General features: G+C 54.3%; 1 protein-coding gene across 1 annotated transcript in view; it reads right to left on the bottom strand.

Moving 5' to 3' along the window:
* The window catches only part of GPI (glucose-6-phosphate isomerase), a 24,113-nt gene extending 5,383 nt beyond the window's left edge, over window positions 1-18,730 (bottom strand). Inside the window, exons 1-9 of the mRNA XM_046680985.1 lie at window positions 18,524-18,730; window positions 17,431-17,521; window positions 17,004-17,072; window positions 15,454-15,573; window positions 10,121-10,204; window positions 9,840-9,986; window positions 8,998-9,069; window positions 8,455-8,499; window positions 7,116-7,169 (exon numbers count right to left, since the gene is read on the bottom strand). Of these exons, the coding sequence (XP_046536941.1) occupies window positions 7,116-7,169; window positions 8,455-8,499; window positions 8,998-9,069; window positions 9,840-9,986; window positions 10,121-10,204; window positions 15,454-15,573; window positions 17,004-17,072; window positions 17,431-17,521; window positions 18,524-18,645 (804 nt within the window). The 5' untranslated portion in view covers window positions 18,646-18,730. The remainder of the gene's footprint in view (window positions 1-7,115; window positions 7,170-8,454; window positions 8,500-8,997; window positions 9,070-9,839; window positions 9,987-10,120; window positions 10,205-15,453; window positions 15,574-17,003; window positions 17,073-17,430; window positions 17,522-18,523) is intronic.
* Window positions 18,731-19,902: the final 1,172 nt, after the last annotated feature.

A 19,902-nucleotide genomic window follows, 5' to 3' on the forward strand; every position in this document is an offset into this window, starting at 1 on the left:
CACCTCCTCAGACACCGACAGACCCAGCGCCTCATACCTGTGCCAGGACCACCTCTTCAGATTCCACTTCGTATCATCAGAATCCTCAGAACTCCATTCACATCTTCCTAACCACTATTTATGGAGCACCTACTATGTTCCTAGCACAGGCAACGGAAATAGTCCACGGGGAGAAAGATGTAAATGAAACAATTATGTGAATAGTTATGAAAATGAGATACAAATGCTTGAGAGAAAGGAAATACAATACTGAAACCAATTATTAAAAAAATCTGAAGGGTGCTTGAGCCTGGATCTGAAGACTGAGCAGGCATTACCCAGGGAAACACTGGGAGAGAAGCATTCCAGCAGCCACAACAGAATACGCAAAGGTCCTGTGGAAAGACCGCCTTTCTCAATAGCGAGAGAATTAAGCCCCACAGAAAATGTTTTGAGTGACTTAACTTCTCAATTCTCCCAGTTTGGTCCAAGGCCAGTAAGTACCCTTCTAGACGCAAAGAAGAAATGCTAATTCATTACATCCAATGGATGCCTTGGGACATTAGGACTTAATTCTCTACTGGAAGCCCATTGAAACAAGCTGGGCAGGAGGAGGCACAGCACAATCTAGAAGAGGAAGGAAGGAGTGAGGACTAAAGGGAAGACGGTGAGAGGCCAACTGGAGAACCAAGAAGTCTGTGGGTGCAGTGATAATGGAAGCAGAAAACCACGCAGGGGTCCCCAGTGGTCGTCCAGAGAATGATGCCACGCTGGACAAGGGAGTGCAAAGGACTGATTCAGAGGGTTCAACTAACAGAATGAATTGGAAAAATGAGAGAACCAAGGGTGGCCCAGAGGTTTCCAGCTCGGCTAATGAGACGAACGGTGGGGCCCTTCACCTGGAAAGGATCCAGGTTTGGGGGAACCTTACCTGACAAACACAGTCCCACAGGCCACACCACGCCTTACATAGGCTCTCAGATCTCACCTAACACATTCAATTCTAGAAACTAGACTGAGCAGTCAGCCCTCAGACCCACAGATTCTAGGCTGCTGACCTTGGCTGGGGTCAGGTCCTCAGACCTCCCATTTGGGAGAGCCCAGCAATGCCAGTGTTTGATTTGACTCTCTGAGACCTCAACCTGCAGACACAGATCTGCAGACCTCACCTTTACCTGCAGTGGGCCTCTCAGATCATAGCTTCTAGACGCAGTCCTTCAGTCAGTTCAACGTTCTGCACTTCACCTGCCCCAGTGCCCAGGACCTCACTTTAGGTAACTACGTATAATGCTATCTTTTGCTTCACCTGGGTAACTCAGACCCTATGCCAATCAGACCCCAATGCTAGAGACCACACCTTGGACTGACTGTAGATCCTCAGGTCTCTGCAACACCCTGAGCCCTGCCCCTCGCATCTTACCAGGGTGCTGAGAACAGGTGGCTGACCTCGCTCACGGCCTTCTACCAGTTGTACCTGATCTTAAGGGCTCTCCAGACCTCGCCAGGCAGACATACCAACAATGAGTCTGGCTTTCCCTTGATGAACGCTGAAGCTACCCATCTAACCGTGCCTGATCCTACCACCGAAGGTCCCACCTGTGTCTGATCCACCTTCCCAGGCCTCATCAGCCACATCAAATATGCGTTTCCAGGCTAGATCTTGCCCCACCCATTTCACCTAATAAGCCCAGGGATGCCAATTTGTACCTGAACCCAGGGGGCAAGAACCCACCTAAGATCATGTTTACATACCTCTGCCCATGTGACCCTGGCTCCATGAACTCATTGACAAAGCCAGGTCAACACAGTAGTGCCAGACATGGATGCGACGGCTATCTCCAAGGTTAGCTCTGCCTACCTTTGTCTGACTCTGGTACCTCATACTGCAGTGTTAGACACCCATCAGAGACAGGCTCCAGACAGCTCAGCTGATGGACCAGGCTTCAGGTACCTGTCTGGGCCTCACCCCTCACATCTCAATCAACAGACCCAGGTCCACCTCCCTGAGCCCAGCTCAGACTCCTCACACCTTCCTGAGAGATCCAGCTGTATCTACGTGGGCTTGACCTCGGCTCCCTAACGGGCCTAACTTGAGAGACCCAGGCCTCTATTGTATGTCAGACTCAGCTCTTCACATCTCGGAGACACTTCCAACACTACCAACCCCTGATTAACCTGGGCACTAGCACCTCACTGAGAAGCCTCAGACCTCACTGGACCCAAACATACCTGCATACCTGTGCTCCGCAGACCCTTCCTGAGCGGCGGTTCTACTTACCTGTGACTAACCCACGCTCCCCAGGCCTAACCTCTAAGACTTGGGGTCCACACACCTGAGCCAGAACCATGCTCCAAGGACTTCACCTACAAGACCAAGGTGTACACGTCTGGCTCCAAAGTCCTTGCTTGAGAGAGCTACATCTATCTACTCATGTCTAACTTAGGGCCCAGAGACCTCCTACGAGCCCCACCTATCTACTCATGTCTAACTTAGGGCCCAGAGACCTCCTACGAGCCCCACCATGTTCTGCCTGCCTGCAGAAGGCCCCAGAGCTGCAGGCCTGACCTGCGAGGCTGCTCCATCCACCCAGGCTTAACCCTGGTTCTTCAGGCCTCACCACAAAGACCCAGGGGTACCTATTTTATCTGAATTCAACACCTGAAAGAGCCAACTCTACCCACCTGTGTTCAACCCTAGCTCAGAGCTCCTCAAGACACTACATTTGGCAGACAGGCTTTGCCTACCTGCCTCTGACACTGGCTCCTCAGAGCACACCTGGGGGACCAGCTCTGCCTACCTGTACATGACCCTGGTTCCTCAAACCATGCCTGGCGGGCCAGCTCTGCCTACCTGTGCTTGACCCTGGCTCCTCAGGCTTCACCTGGCGGGCCAACTCTTCCTCCCTATGGCTTGAACCTGGGTCCTCAGACCATACCTGGAGCAAAAGCTCTGCCTACCTGTGCTTGATCCTGGGACCTCAGACCACATGTGGGGGACCAGCTCTGCCTACCTGTGCTTGATCTTGGCTCCTTACACTGCAGCTGATGGGCCAGCTCCACCTACCTGTACATGACCCTGGGTCCTTAAACTGTACCTAGTAGGTCAGCTCTGCCTACCTGTGCTTGACCTTGGCTCCTCAGACCACACTGGGTGGCCAGCTCTGCCTACCTGTGGTTGACCCTGGCTCCTCAGACTTCACCTGGAGGGTCAATGCTTCCTACTTATGGCTTGACCCTGGGTCCTCACACCATACCTGGAGGACCAGCTCTGCCTACCTGTGCTTGATCCTGGGTCCTCAGACTACACCTGGAAGGCCAGTTCTACCTACCTGTGCTTGACCTTGGCTCCTTACACCACACCTGGAGGGCCAGCTCTGCCTACCTGTGCTTGATCCTGGGTCCTCAGACCACACCTGATGGACCAGTTTCACCTACCTGTGCTTGACCCTGGCTCATGAGACTACACTGGAGGGCCACTTCTGCCTACCTGTGCTTGCTCCCGGCTCCTGAGACTAGACATGGTGGGCCAGCTCTGCCTACCCAAACCTCATCTCGGCTACTCGCATCTCATCTAAGACATCGAGTTCTTAGCTGGGCTTGACTGTGACTTTTTGGGTCTCAGTGGACAGCCCTAGTGTTGTGAATCTGCTCAGATCCTGGCTCCACAGACCTTACCTGACAAACCCTGCTCTATCCACCTGTGCTTAACTTATGCTGACAAACCCAAGGATAAGAACTGTGCCAGAGACAGAATCCACAGACCTTACTGAGAAACTCAATTCCACAAAGCTGTGCCTGGCCATAAGCCCTCACCCTCACAAGATGCCTCCACAAGATGGGTAGAGATGCAGTTCCGGGAGATCCACATCCACTCACTTATGCCCCAACTCAGCTCCTCAGACTCACCTAGCTCAAGCCACCTGTCTTCACTTCATATTCTCCAGGGTCATCGAAGAGATCCAGTTCTTTCTAGATGAGGCCAACTCTGGCTCCTCAGGCCTCACCTGACAGATCTGCTCTACTTACCTGTCCCTGAGCTCAACTGTGAGACAGAGTTGAATGAACCTAACCATGGCTTTTCCAGTCAACCTACCTCTGCTTGCCTTTGGTTTCATAGACATTACCTGAAAAACTCAGCTCTACCCACTTGTGCTTGACCCCAGCTCCTCAGATTTGGAACACAGACCAGGGCCTGACTTTGGTAGCTCAGAAACCTTACCTGTTTGAGACCCCAAAGTACAAACCTGTATCTCATCTCAACTCCTCAAACCTCACCTGACAGACCTGCTCTACACACCTGAGCCAGACCCAGAATTCATAAACCTTCCAGATGGGTGCAGTTCTTCATCCCTTTGCCTGACGCCAGCTTTTCAGTCTTTCCCATTCACCTGTGCATTACCAGAATAGCTCAGACATCAGCTGACGGCAGAGCTCTGACCTGGGCTCGGTCACGGATTTCTAGTCCTCACTTGTCAGACTCAGCTGTGCCTCCGCCAACCTTTGGCTCCAGCGTCCGTCCTGGACCACCCCAGTTCTGCCTACATGTGCCTAACCTCGGCTCCTCAGGCCTCCCCTAAGAAACCTACTTATCCACACCTTACCTCATTCCAGCTTCTGAGGCCTCAGGCAGACGTCGCTCTAGAGACCATCCCCGGCAGACTCCAGCATAGAAAACTCAGCTGAACAGACACTTCCCTCAACCTGACAGACTTCGAGCTGCTCACCCCAGCGTGAGGGAAGCCTGGCGAGAGCCCACTGGTGCCGAACAGTGTCTGAGCAACTTGCGCCTCGGGCGTCTCGCCCCTGCACACACGGGTCTACACGTTTATCTACCATGAGCCTCTCAGGCCGCACTTCACTGACACAGCTGCTCAGTCTGTTCACCTGCCCCAGCTCCCCAGGCCTCCTCTTTTATTCTAGGTGCATTCCCACCTCTCCCTCACCCAGGCGCCTCAAACTCCACCCCAGCCAGATCCCAAAGCCACAGACCACACCTTGGGCTGGTTATGGATGCTAAGAGGACTCGCCAACACCCAGAGCTCCGCCCATCACACTGCGTCAGGATGCTGAGAACCAGGTGGCTGAACTGGCCCAGGGCACTGACACGTTGGCCTAATCCTGAGTTCTAATCACCTCAATTGAGTGATCAGCCACCCACTACCTGGCACTCACTTCTCAGAACCAGTCAGAGACCCCAGTGTGTATACCTGTCACGCGCCATGGAACCAAACCTCAACTCACAGATCCAGGTTTAAATACCCGTATGTGACTCCTGCTCCTCAGGCTTCACTTAGAGAACCATCTCTAAATACCTGCGTCTCCTCCAGAATTCACAGACCTCACCTGTACTTTTACCTGTCCTGGCTCCTCTTCAGACCTCACCAGCCAAAATTAGTTCCCCAATATGTGCTGACGCTGGTTGAGCCCTGAGAGATCTCACCCCTTACCACCACAGCTCTGCCTGATCCCGACACACAAGGCTGCCCATGACCGACCCCAACAGACCGGGCCTCACCACGTATACGTACCTCTGCCAGACTGGACTCTTCCGGTCTTACCTCAGAGCCAGTGCAATATCCCTATGTCTGTCCTCACTCCTCTATCTCATCTGACAGACGTTAGCTCCAGAAACCTCCCCTGTCTCTGTCTCCCTGGCTCCTCAGATGTCACCTTCTCGATTCAGCAATACATACCTTACTGACCCAGGCAGGTCCCTCCTCCAGCTGCTGTGTGTGGGTATATCTGGCCAGGGCCAGGAGGCTTCCCCTGTGCCCACCCTGGCCTCTCAGGCCTCACTCAGCCCAGGCCCCACGTTCTCGTGCCCAGGTGTCATTCCCAGGCCTTACCTGGGAGACCCAAGCCTCTCCCTAAGCCACACCCCAACTCATCTCTGCATGCCGGGTGGTTACGGGCAATGAAAACCCAGAATGGGACACAGCCCTGCTCGGTGAGGCTCCCTGACCAGCAGGAGCACCCACACGTCTCTGACCACCATCTGCTCAGGCTCCAGATCCCAGGAAGGAGGTGGAAGGTGCCTCCCCTCCTTTATCAGGCATGCAACATTTGTTAGAAGCTGCACAGTCTCGCTCGACCGGGGTTCCTCATCTGAGCCACAGGACGCAGAAAGTGATTTGAGTGACTCTTCTCAATTCTTCCAAGGATGGTACATAACTAGTCCCATTCTAGAAAGAAGTTAACTCATTACACACAATAGATGCCTTAGGGGGTTTGGGTTTCATTCTCTCCCATACTCCAAGGCCTTCAGAGCGTTCAAAGGAGGTTTCATCTGTGGTGCTGCCACCAAGCCAAGAGCTTCCTGTCTAAAGGCCTCGAAACAGCCCCAATGGGGAAAGCCTTGATTGGACAATGCCCTCTTTGCTGTGCCTGCCACGGTCGCATGTTAGAGCCATGCCCGCCGCCTTCAGAACACCCACACCAACCCTGCACTGCGCCCCCACCCCCCCAAGTCTCCCCTGCACTCGACAGCCAGATTCTCACACCCCCGCTGCATCAGGCAAGCTGCAAGGAAAGCGCCTGCTCACTGCTCAGCACCAGCGGTGGCTCTAGCAGAGATGAGCCCATGTGACCACCTGTCACTAGAGGGGCCTGCAGCTCTGCCACTCAGGCGAGGTTTGCTCTGCAAGCTGCCCGGCAAGGGCCCCCAGGCCCTAGGCCTGGCGCCTCCTCTCTGCCACCCTCCAGCTGCTCCTGCGGCTCCTTGCCAGGCCTGCCCAGGCTCACCTTCTGCCTCACCCTGCCCCTTGGCCTTTTCAGACTGCGGCTGCAGTTCAGGGAAAGGTCATCACTGAGAATAACTCACAACCTCAGCCTCTTGAGGGGGGTCGGGGTGGCTCCGGTTACCCCACAGTGGGTGCTGCTGGCAGGCACCGAGGGGAGTGTCATCTGGCCCTGCAAGCTCAGCCTGCCCCTGGGGGAAGTGGAACCCTGGTCCTGACCAGGCTGCTCCTGCCCCACAAGCCTCTCCGGGGGCCTCTTGGCCTTTCCCAAAGCCAGGCATGCAGTAGGTGCTCAATAAATGTTGACCTGACTTCACGGGCCCCTCCTCTGTGGCTCAACAGTCATGGTGTGGCAAAGGACACATCATTCACCCAGCACAAGGCAGTGCCTTTACTTACATCCCAGAATTCAAACATGTTTTTAGGGTCGATTCCGAACTCCTTCACCTTGGTCTAAAAAGGGCAAAGGGAGAGAAGGAAGGAAGGCTGTGTTAGCTGGACAAGAACAGAAGCTCCAGGGTATGAGGGACGGGGCCATCCGAGCTGCGGGAGCACTCCCACCTTCCACAGAGCCTGATAGGGCAGGGCTGGAGCAGTGTGAGTCCAGGGTGGGGACCAGAAGCTGCCCACCCCCAGAGGGGGACACCAGGCCAACACCCAGCACACCAGTGGCCTGGCACCTGCGAAGCCCTGCTGCCAAGGGGACTGCACGCCCAGGGATGAGCAGGCCCACACTGCTCTGCAGGAGCTACTTCGTGGGCCTGTCGGGATACCAGAAACCCGGCCCCAGGACATTCAGAACCCGAGCCTAGCCTAGAACCCGAGCATGGGCAGCGGCCACCTCCCAGGCCAGGTGGCACCCAGCCCAGACGCTGGCCCAGACCTTCCAATATCTGGCAGGGTGATTCTGCCCCAGGAGGCCTTCAGGAGATGACCAATCATTCCTCAGGTGATCTGTCCCCAGGCAGACAGGGTCAGCAACCCCTTACCTAGTCCCCACAGGAGGAGGCACCAGTCCGAGCTCTGCCTGCAGGGGAGCAGCAGTGCTGTGGTGCTCCAGCCTTAACATGGCCTCCTGTCTCCCCCGACGGGGGGATCAGCACTGGAGGCAGGGGTGGGAGGGGTGGTCCGGAAGACCTGTGTGTGCTTCCAGCTCTCACACAGCCCAGCACAAAGCCTACCAGAGAGCAAGTTCTCACAAGGTGTGCCACTTATTCTTGGAGCACAGCAACCCCTCCCCCCGCAACCCTGCACCACCTGGGACCGGACAGACTATGAGAACTGGCAGGCAGGTGACCTGCGTTCTCATCGTGGCATCACTGATTCTCAATCCTGGCAATCACTGGGCAGAAAGGCACACTCCTGCACTGGGGCTTAACATCCTTCTGCGAGAAATAGGATGCGTCCCCTACCCCTACCAGCATATCCCATTTGGAGAGAGGCCAGTGGTAGAGGCCAAGGGAGGTCATGTGTATGGAGTGTTCTGGAGATGGATGGCATCAACATGATTCCACTCACTGCAAGCCTCTCATCGGAGCTGCAGAGATTTGATGGGAGGATGTAGAAAGACAAGGACAGCTCCCATCTCTCACGGGCAACCAACCCTTCTATCCCATCAGCAGAGCCAAGATCCCCGAACCAGTGAACCACCTCTTGGCTCGTGTATTCTGAAGGACCACGACCTTGACATGGCCTGGACCTCTAGGGAGGTAGTCTGGGAGCCCACGTGGGCACTTACCGTGTTGGTGGACAGGGCAACAAAGTGCTTCGCAACTGCAGAAGGCTACGAGAGATGGAGTCAAGTTACATCAAACCCACAGTGGGGGCCACCCAAGGCCAGTGACCCTCCCATCTCTGGAGAAACCAAGGCCCTGGTGGGACTCACTGTTCCCAGTCCTTGGTTCTGAGGCTTTTGGAGGAGCCCCATAACAAGGTCAAAGGGACAGAGGGGTCGGAGGCTGGCCAGAGCATCCTAGCTCACAGGCACACAAGGCCCAGGCTTCCTTCCCTGTAAAATGGGTGTGGCCAAGGGTGGAGAGGATCCCGCAGGGCCAAGGGGCCTCAAGAAAGGGCCGTCAGCCAGTTAGAGCAGGCTCTGCTGTGTGCGGCGTGTCTGGAGCTGGCCAAGCCAAATATCTGAATCAGAAAAGGCAGGTACCAGAGAGGCTGCCAAGTTTGGGAGAAACAGGGCTCTAGGGCAAGGCTTGGCCGCTCAGGTGGATGGGCAGGTCCACCCCATGCCCCGGCCCACACACTGCCCCTCGCTCATGCCAGCACTCACATCCTTGGCCGACAGAAGCAACCACTCCTTTGCTGTCTCCGCGTTCGTGATGGTCTCCTGGGTGGTGAATGTCTGCAGCCACAGAGTACAGCAGTTGGTCCCCAGCTCAAGGTCAGTGCGGCCTCAAGCCAGGGCTCAGCAGTAGAGGCCAGATGGGTGCCCAGGTGTCACAAGGAGCAGGGCATGTGGGTCAGTGACAGTTACTCCAGACAACCTCCACCCACGTGTCCACAAAGCCACGATGAGTGGCTGCGCCTGGGGCAGGGGCCTGTGCTTCCACGATGTCACAACCAGAGCGCGGTGAACCCTCGTAAAAGCCACATACCCCCCTGAACCCCACACAGGTCAAAGGCTGAAGCATCTTCCAGGAAGGGGCTGGAGTCACAGCTGGGGCTCCTTTCAGCCCAGGCTAGGCTGTAGCTCCAAATTCAGATGGAATTCTTAATATTTTACGTACATTAATGTGGGTAAATAGGGCATAAAAGACAACAAACGAAACCCTTATATTATCTGGGGATGCTCTGGGATCAGAAAGGAGATTAGGGACAGATCTCAAAGAAAGACGAGAACAATCCCAGGCTGAGCGCAGATCCCACAAAGGAAGTGGGTGTGACCCGAAGACCAAGTCCAACTGACAAGTGTGGGCTTTCCTCAGGTAAGCTGTGTTTGCCGCCAGACAAGGAAGAGCCTGAGGGCAGCTGCACTGACTCGACCCCCAAAGCACCTCAGCAGAAGCAGTCGCAAGGGTGCAATAACCGGGGCGGGGCTAACAGCCACCTGCCCTGCCCCCTCCCCCCACAACCCGCAGTGGGCTGGGAGCCAGGCCGGGGTAAGGCCCATACCTTGGAGGCGATGATGAAGAGGCAGGACTCAGGGTTCAGGGAGGCCAGGGTTTTGGCAATGTGGGTCCCATCGATGTTAGAGACAAACCAGACCCGGGGACCTCCTGAAGAGTATGGCTTGAGGGCTTCGGTCACCATGAGAGGTCCCTGTGGGGAGACACGTCATCGGAAAACAAGATTCCAGGGCCCACAAGAGGTGGGGACAGCCATGACCCTTCGCTGGAGAAATCAAGGCCCTGGATGGGACCCCTCACCCCACCCCAAGGGAGTTCTCTCCTCACCAGATCAGAGCCGCCGATGCCAATGTTGATGACGTCCGTGATGGGCTTGCCCGTGTACCCCTTCCAGTCGCCGTTTCGGACTTGCTGGCAGAGTGGAGAGACGTAATCAGTCCAAACACCCCAGTATAAGCTGATGCTCAAAAACCATTACTTTCGCATCCTTACGCCTCCATCCCAACTTCCAGGCCCTCACAGGGTCCTATTGAGACCACTGTGGCAGATCCCTACCACACTCACCTCAGACACTGGACCTATTTCATCATCAGCAAAGCAGGGGCACATCCCCACCTTACAGTAACGTTGTCAGGATGTGCAAACCAAGGGGGAACTCTCAGCAGACCCTAACGTGTCAGAGACCAAGAGATGCAAAATGTCCACGATGGTGAGTGGTCTATGCCGGGACAGGAATATCAGACAAGCAGCCAACCTCCACGTGGACCCCAGTGATCCTGCCTCCTAGTATTCACACCCCTGTGTAGTTCCCCCCATGCTGCACAGGGCTGACCTGCGCACCCGTTAGGATACTGCAAAAATGACGGAGCATGACTTCAGAAGCTGGGTCACAAAAGCCCTTGCAGCTTCTGCCTCGTTCTCTTGTATTGCTCACTTTTGGGGAAGCCACCTACTATGCTGTGAGGACACTCAAACGGTCCCATGAAGAAGCTCATGTGGCAAGAAACTGAGGCCTCCTCCAGCAGCCAGTGCCAACTCACCATCCATGAACGGGAACTGCCTTTGAAGGGGGTGCTCTAGAACACGCCAAACCTTCACATAACCGCAGCCCCAGTCAACATCTTGCCTACAACCTCAGGAGAGACCCCCAAACCAAGACCAGCCAGTTACGCCACTCCTGAACTTCTGACCCACAGAAACTGTGTGAGATAGTATGTTTACCACTGTTTTAAGCCAAGTCGGGATGTAACTTGTTATATAACAATGACTAATGAAGATTCTGGCACCAGAAGTAGGGTGTTGCCAGAACAAAAACCTAAAAATGGGGCAAGAGCTAAAAGAACTTGGAGGAGAGCGTTAGCGAAGGCCAAAATAAACACTGGAAGAGATTGTTAGCGGAAGGTTGACACCCTTGAGGGGGCTGCTGGTGTGGATTTAAAGAAAAGGGAGGAAAACATGATTGGAAATTGGAGGAAAGAAGCCTTGTTATGTAGTGACAGCATGTTTAATTGTTGCCTGCATTCAGGGGGAAAGCAAAAGCTTTCTATGAGCTGGATGATCTAACTACAGAGATTTTCAGGCCATGGTAAAGGAACTGCCTGGTTTCTTGGTGCTGACAATAAAATGCACGGAAAGAAGCTAAAGGAAGAACTTTTCAACAAAAAGAAGCCAGAGGGCTGGCCCCGTGGCCGAGTGCTAAAGTTCGCGCACTCCACTGTGGCGGTCCAGGGTTTCGCTGGTTCGGATCCTGGGCGCGGACATGGCACCGCTCATCAGGCCATGCTGAGGCAGCATCCCACATGCCACAACTAGAAGGACCCACAACTAAAATATACAACTATGTACTGGGGGGATTTGGGGAGAAAAAGCAGAAAAAAAAAAAAAGAAGATTGGCAACAGTTGTTAGCTCAGGTGCCAATCTTTAAAAAAGCAGCCAGAAATTGAGTTTGAAAATTCCCAGCCTCTTCAGGCAACACCTGATGCTAGAATTAAGAGATGGCTCCTTGGCAAAGATCAAACCCAGGGCACTGTCACAAAAGCACAGTATAAAGATGAAGCCGAGTGTGTAGCTGTAAAACCCTGTGTTAAGACCTCAGAAAGAGGTAAGGTAGTAACATAGAGAACTTTATGGTCAAAGATGAGGCTTCTAAGAAGCTGAGGGTATTGTCTCTGTGGTCTCAGAAGCAATTGTACAAAAGGACTTATCTTAAAGAAATTTGTGAGTCTATTGGAGTAAATCTCTCCCTGAAAGATTCACAGGAGACCCAAAACGTTTTTAAGATAACTGAATTGTCAGCAACACCACTAGCTTTAATTCAAAGGGACAGAGATAGTACGAAAGGAAAAGAAGCCTTTAGATACCCACATTTCTACAAGCAGTAAGCAGGCTGAGGACACTAGGCAGTTACAAACACAGACTATCTTTCATGTAAAAAAGGATGAAGGAAGGCAAAGCCAAAAGCCCTAAGGAATGATCTCAGGCCTTGAGTGCTAACCAAGCAACTGCCAACATGTGTCCTGCTGGATTTCAGAACTGCTTTGGATGAGTGACTCCTGTGAGCCTCCCATTTTCCCCTTCTTTCTGAAAAGTAATCATTCTATATCAGTTTATCCTATGCCTATCTCACCGTTGTATGTTTGGCGTGTGAGGGTAAGTAACGTGTCTTTTAAATTCACACATTCTCATATCAAAAGGAACTGTATTTGAGTTGCATCAGAGGAAATGCAGGTACTACAATATCTGTACCTAATTCAGACAATGAGGTTCTTGACTTCTAGCTGATACTGTAATGGGATATGGCCTTGAGAGAAGGTGAGTGGGGTATTCTGCATCTGGAAGGAACATATGAATCACTGGGAGCCAGAGGGCAGACTGGAAGCCAACTTCCAAGATGGCTCCCAGTGATCCTTGCCTCCAGCATTTCATTCATGTCCTCATGTAATCCCCCCTACTTGGATCAGAGTTGACCTGTACACCCAATAGAGTATTACAGAATTGAAAGAGTGTAAGTTCTGATGCTACTTCCTAAAAGACCTTGAGGCCCTCTGCCTTTCTCTTTCTTGGATCACTTAATCTGGGGAAAAACAGCTGCCTTGTCCTGAGGACATTCAAACAGCCTGTGGAGAGGTCCACAGGTGAGGAACTGAAGCCTCCCAAAAGCACTAATTGCTAGTGAGCCATCTTGGAAGAAGATCCTCCAGCCCCCATGGGGCCTTCAGATGGGCAGAATCTTATGCCAACATCTTGACTACAACCTTATGAGACCTGAGGCAGAACCAGCCAGCAGAGCCACTGCAAAGTTCTGATCCACAGAAAAGCTGACTGTTGTTTTCCGCTGTTAAGTTTCAGAGTAATTTGAAGATGGACCAACTTTTATTTTGCTTTAAATAGTAATCAACTGCCATAGGAAATTCTCTATCAATACAGAAAAAAATACATTGTTCAGCTTCTCAACCCTCCATCTCACCATCAAAGTTTTGTTACAACAAAGCATCCCAGACGGGAAAAAAAACATGTATATATATATATTTTTCTTCTTCTTTTTCCCCTTCAAAGCCCCAGTACACAGTTGCATATAGTTGTAAGTTCTTCTGGTTCTTCTATGTGAGCTGCCACCACAACATGGCTACTGACAGACGAGTGGTGTAGTTCCATGTCTGGGAACCAAACCCAGGCCATCAAAGTGGAGTGAGCCAAACTTTAATTGCTAGGCCATCAGGACTGGCTCTGTATCTTTTTCTTTTTCTTTCTTTCTTTCTTTCTTTATTCATTCCTAAAGATTGGCACCTGAGCTAACATCTGTTGCCAACCTTCGTTTTTTTTTTTTCCCTTCTTCTTCTTCTCCCCAAAGCCCCCCAGGACATAACTGTATATTCTAGTTGTGGGTCCTTCTGGTTGTGCTATGTGGGACGCCACCTCAGCACGGCCTGATGAGTGGTGCCATCTCTGTGTCCAAGATCCAAACTGGTGAAACCCTGGGCTGCCGAAGCCAAGCGTGCAAACCCAACCACTCGGCCATGGGGCCAGCCCCTCTACATCTATAATATAACTACACACACCCTTTATTTGACCAGATGGAGTTTTATGACACAAACCAATTCTGTAACTTTCTTTTTTAACTTCATAGTATATTCTGAACAACATGGCAGGTCAACACAACCATAGCTCCCCAATTCCTAATGGTGCTCATTTCTACAGTATATGAATACACACTGATTTTACTAATCGGTCCCCTCTTGTAAATGAGCTTAGGTTGTTTTCAGTTTTTGCCGCTACAACTAAGGTCATGGTGAACATCCTTACCCAACCTTGGTGAACTTTAGAGAGCACAGCCCTGAGGAGTGTTCCTCAACATGGAATTGCTGCCATTCAGCAGCTTATTTGAACTATAAATACCCCATCAGTCTGAGTCAGGTACTCGAGCAGCCAGCTGTAAGGGAGGGCTCTGCTGGAGACAGCTCCCCAGACAGCCAGTGCCACGCTCTCCACATGGCAAGCTGGAGCACACAGGGTTGATCAAACAGAACACCAGGCTTCCAAGGCACGGCAGCTCTGCCACTCACAGCAGGTGGCTGGAAACGCCCTTCCCCAAACCCAAGGCCCACCACACGTACCAACCACTGTTGAGGGGCACTGTGGAATCCAGATTCCCATCAGGATCCCAAGTCTTTCTCACCCTGGGAAATCCCACTCACTCGGCTGCCAGGCCTCTGGGATTGATGCCCAGATCACCTCCTGCTGTTTCAGATCTGAAAACGGTTCTTAGCCAAGGCAACCAGACTTTGACCGGCCACACGTGGGGGCCACTGCTCTCAGGGACAAGCTGACCAGAGCCCAGGTTGTCACTCCCAAAGCACACATAACCCACACATATAGACGTGCACACACCCCAGTCATCACCTTGTATTCCAGGCTTGAAAACGTCCACCGACCCTCAAAGAAGCACCCCAGGGCAGACACTGAGGCAACAGTGGTTGATGTGGGGAAATCTCTAGCTGGTTTCTGAGGTGAGCCCTACACCCCCCACAGGAAAAGGAGGCACAGTCGTGCACACTGATGCCGACACAGCGGCACTCTTACATATTTATAAGTACAGATAAGCTGCAGCAGAGTGGTGAAAATGAACCTGCGTGTGTATGCACGTGTGCATGTATTTCAGAGAGGAGACGACAATTGTATACGTACACGAACACACGCGTAGGAGGCTTTTGGAAGATCTCACAGGAAACACCACAAAGGCTGCCTCTGGAGAGTTGCCTGGCATGTGGTCAAGGAAATTTTACAACCTCTATTTTATCTGGTTCTAGATTAGGCAATAAGGGCGCGTGACTAAGGAGGTTAGCCACAGCAAGTCTCTCGCCCACAATCCCACCCGTCAGGGGCCTCGCTTTTCTTTTCAGATCATCTGCCCTGGCCAGACCATCACCAGGAGCCCACAGGTGTGGACAGTTCAGGAAGCAGGTTCCTTCGGGAGATGGTCAGGGAAACTGGTGCCTCAGCAGAGCCCCCAGGGCCAGCAACCACAGGCCTCCCTCACCTCAGGCTGCAGTGAGGGCTGGAGTCCTCTCCAAGGAGAGTGAAGGGGCAGCCCCATGAGGGCTTCCAGATCCCCAAATGCACACACAGGGCCAAGGGCAAGTCCAGCCCAGCAGCTGCTTACCTGGCAGAATGACTTCATCTTCTCCAGGACCTTGTTGACCTCTGGCATCACATCCTTGCCATCCACCAGAATGGGTGTGTTTGACCGGTTCCGCAGGGCCACGTGCAGCACTGCCCGATTCTGGGGACGAGAGTCAGGGTGTGAAGACCCCCACCCCAGGGCAGCCAGGCTCCCCGCTGGGCACGGTGCAGTGTGGCTCCGAGCCTCAGCTCCGCCCTCTATCCACGGAACATGCAGGCCCTGAGGTCTCTGTTGGTACTGTGGTCTGGGACGGAGAACCCACCATGTGCTGATGGGAGGAGCGGCCACCCTAGGACCCAGGGCGGGGGTGGAGGCAGGGCACGTGTCGCACCCTCATGTACTGCAGACAGCCACAAGGGGAGCCCGGAACAAGCCTAAGATGGCCCCAAGGGCCCAGAGGTGTTCAGAACTGACAAGTCAAGGAAAGAGGGACAGAGTGAGCAAAGACGGAGAGTGGTGACAACAGGTCAGAGACAAGCAACAACTGGCTTCAGAGGACCAAGGTTCATTAGGCCTAGTCTGCTCTCCCCAAGGAGAGCACACGGTGTTGGTCGGCACCTTTTGGAAAGTGCCCCCAGCCCCTCGGATGTGGAGCAAAGCAGGCACCTGGAGCTTCCCTCACCAAGCAGCCCCATGACACCAGCTGTCTGAAACCAACCAAACCGGACCTAAGTCTGCGATGGGGCCCAACAGCTGGTCTGGTCATGTGAGAGCAGCGGTCCCATCAAGCTGAAGCCAGCAGGAGTCCTTGCAGGAAACAGGTCTAAAGACCCCAGCTGGGCAGGAAAGGGATGGTCTGAGGACTCCAACCCCAGGAGAGGCTCACTAAGGCGCTGGCTTCATGCCACTGTGCCCTCGCCCTGCCCAACTCCACTCCTGTCCCACACCGCACAGGCAAATGCACTCCTCCAGGAAGCCCTCCTTGAGTGCAGCCTCCCTCAGCCTGGCCCAGCAGCAAGAGACAGGTCAAGTTTGAATCCTGGCTCTGTCCCTTACAGATACAACATCTTGGATAAGTGACTTGACCTCTGAGCCTTGTCTTATCCTCATATGTAAAAGGAGGATGATAATAGGATGAAAAGGAGACTGAGTGCTCCAATTACTATGCCTCCAGGCTTCCACACCATGCAGGGACAGGGCCCCCCAGGCCTGGCCTTCTGAGGTCGACCTTTTGACATAAGATTCTTCTTTTCACCAACAAAGCTTGCAAGGAGGATAGATGACAGTTACGGTCTCTGAGCATGCCGAGACGCCCTCGCCCTGCAGGCTTGAGGTGTGCTGTCCCTCGGCAGACACCCAGTCCCACTCCACACTCACTAGATCCAGACTGCCAGCCTTGGGGAAGACACACCCCAAGGCCCTGCAGGCCACTCAAGGAGACAGGACTTCGGGCCTTGCATTAAGCAAAAGCATTGCTTAAGAGGAGGAGTGAGGACACAGGGTGATGCTGCTAACAGTCAGCTGAACCCCCAAGGGAAGGAAGAGGCCCTGGAGGGTATGCAGAGTCTGGTGGCCACCGGCCTGCTCACCTCGGTGAAGTTGATCTTCTCACCACTGAACATGCGCTCCCGAGCGGCCTCCACGCCCCTGGACTTGGCCTGGGAAGAGAAGACACTGAGGCTTGGTCCCACTCATGTTGGCCACCAAGAGTCCAAGCCCCCCAAGCACAAGAGCTGGTGCAGCCCCCAGTGGGGCTGACAGATGGCTGCAGCCAGGCACCCGTACCCACTGCCTGGGAAGGGTCTGCTCAGACATCAGGCACTGGGGTCCCCTGGGAGGCTGCTCAGAATCTGAGCCAGGGGCAGGAGCTTAAAGCCCCGCATCGGCACAGAGGTAGTGACTGAGTTCCATTGAGAGAAAGAAGTAAAGATACTCAAGGACCTGGGGGCTCCCAGGAGCCCAGCTCGCCAGCCCCACTGTGGGTCACAGGTCAAGCCTCCCACAGCAGAACATTACCAGGTCCACCAGCATCTGCATCACACTCTCCGTCACAAGGTTCTTGGAGTAATCCACCAGAATGTGTCCATGGTTGGTGTTGAGGGTCAAGCTGTAGAAAGATGGCAGAAGCCACTGACCACACCTGAGGTCTCCCCAGCCTGCTCCTTGACCCAAGCTGCTTCCAGAAAAAACATCCTCCCTACGCCACACCCCAAAAGGCCCTCAGCTGCCCAGTGCAGTGGTGGTATTGGGTTACCTGCCCGCCCACCAAGCTGACCTGCAGCAGCACAGTGAAAGGGGCAGATGCTGGGTGAGGAGCCATTCCTCTGCCCACGCTGAGCTGCGGGATGGGAAGACAGAGAGCTGGGTGCAGCTGCCCCTGCCTAGCCCAGGGAGTGACCACCCCCTCCCCGAGCTTCCACTCGGCAACCCAACGTCCTCAGGGAAGGACCCAGATGACAGGACTGGCCAATGCAGACTTCCATTTCGGGGCCACGGACCACCCCTCCCCAACACACCTGCGCCAGTGACCAGAGCACGCTCGACCCCATTCCGGCCCCCAGGATTTCCCCCTACAGACTCCTTTCCATTTCCTGGTCCTTCATAGGTCCCCGGGCCTAGCCCCTTCGGCAGGTATCATGCCCCCACATCTCCACCCTTCCACCGCGGCTCCCCGCACATCCCCCGGGCCTGCCCCACCCTGACCGCACCCCGCAGACGGCGCCGGGTCCCGAGCGCTCTCGGCCAGGAGCGCATGGCAGGGCTCAGTCCTTCCTCTCCCGCTGCGTCAAGGAGGCCCCGCTCACCGCTGCGTAAGGACTCCCTTCTCGATGGCGGGGGCTGGGGCGCGGGGGGACGGGCGGAGGGCGAGAGCCCCTCAGAGGGGAATGGGAGGGTGGGGACAGGGAGGCCCACTTCTCACGACTAAGCAACCCGGGAACCTGCTTCAAGGAGGCGTCAAGGACGAAGTGCGGCCTGGGCCTGGGCCAGGGCCCCGATCCGTGACCGGGGTCGCCGGGGCCCGCCGCCCCAGCCTCCGGCCCTGGCCCTACACACCTGCCCCCGTGCGCGGCGGCCCCCATGTCCGCGCCCGCTGCGGACCCGCGCGCACCTGAAGCGGCTGAAGCGCTCCTTGTCCCCTTCGAAAAGGCGGCGCAAGTTGAGCTCAGCGCCGTGCTCGCGATGCCACTCCCGCAGCTTCTGGAACTGCGGGTTCTGGGTGAACGCGGCCATGGCAGGAGCGGCTGGGGACACGGATCCGGACGTGCGCGGAGAAAAAGAGGAAGGAGCAGACGGCGCGCAGCGAGCAGGCGGCCGCCCCGCGCGGCAGCTTTTATGGCGCAGGCGCCCGGCCCCGCCCCGCCGGCCACGCCCGCGGCGCGACCTTGCCAGCTGCCCGGGCTCCGGCTCTGCTTGTCCCTCCCTGCAACAGGCCGGCCCTTCGCGCTGCCACACTGCCAGCCTCTGCCTGGAAGTGACTAAAGGACAAAGGCCGAGCTCCCCATGCCCCGGACTGCTTCATTTGTTCATTCGTTCATTCATTTAACACAACCCCTTCCAGCACCTTCTATGTTACAAGTAGTGGTCCAGGTGCTGCGGGTACAGAAGTGACACATAAGTAAAATATATGGTATGTCAGACGCTAGTAAGTGCTATTGAGAAAAGAGAGGCTGGAGAGAGTGCTTGGAATAGGAGTTGCAATTTTGAATAGACCGGTCAAGGGAAATCTCACTAATGAGGCAACATGTAAGCAAAAGCCTGGAAAAGGTGAGGAAGCATGCCAACTTGACATCTGGGGGAAAGTGCACAGGCACCAGAAAAAGCAACTGCAAAATGGGGCATGCTGAGATGTTTCAGAAGAAGGAGGCACGTGTGGCTGGAGTGGAGTGAGTGAGGGAACAGGGACAGCAGATGGGGTCAGCGAGGGAAGGCAGGCAACGAGATCACAAAGGACCTTGTAAGTCATTGTGAGAACTTTGAAGAATTGACAATTTCCTGGTGAGAGAGAGAGAACAGTCAAGGGTGACATCCAGTCTTCCACCTGAGCCCCTGGAAAAATGGAATTGTCATTGCATCTTGGAGAGATGCAAATTTTGGAGGGGTGATCATGATCTCTTTTTTGGACATGTTAAGTTTTCAAAAGCTATTAGACATCTAAGTGGAGGTGTTGAGTTGGGTCTTCATGTCTGGAGAACAGGGGAGAAAAGGTTCGAGCTGGAGGAAAAACTTGGGAGTCATCAGTGAATAGACAGCATTTGACAGGATCTCTAGATGAGAGTCTGGATGAGAGGGAGTGAAGATAGGAGAAGAGGCTGAAGAACTGGGCACCCAAATTGAGCTTCTCCATCGTCTGGTTCCCCCAGAGAGGCCAGCCATCCAGGGAGTGCGCCCTGTCCTGCTGGAGTTCCAGGCCCAGGGCTTCTTCCGGCCCATCTCTCAGCTCCATACAGTCGCTGCCACCTCCGGCCTCCGCAAACGGCTTTTCTTTCC

This window comes from Equus quagga, chromosome 13 (genome assembly GCF_021613505.1).
Source record: "Equus quagga isolate Etosha38 chromosome 13, UCLA_HA_Equagga_1.0, whole genome shotgun sequence".
In the NCBI taxonomy this organism is placed as follows: Eukaryota; Metazoa; Chordata; class Mammalia; order Perissodactyla; family Equidae; genus Equus; species Equus quagga.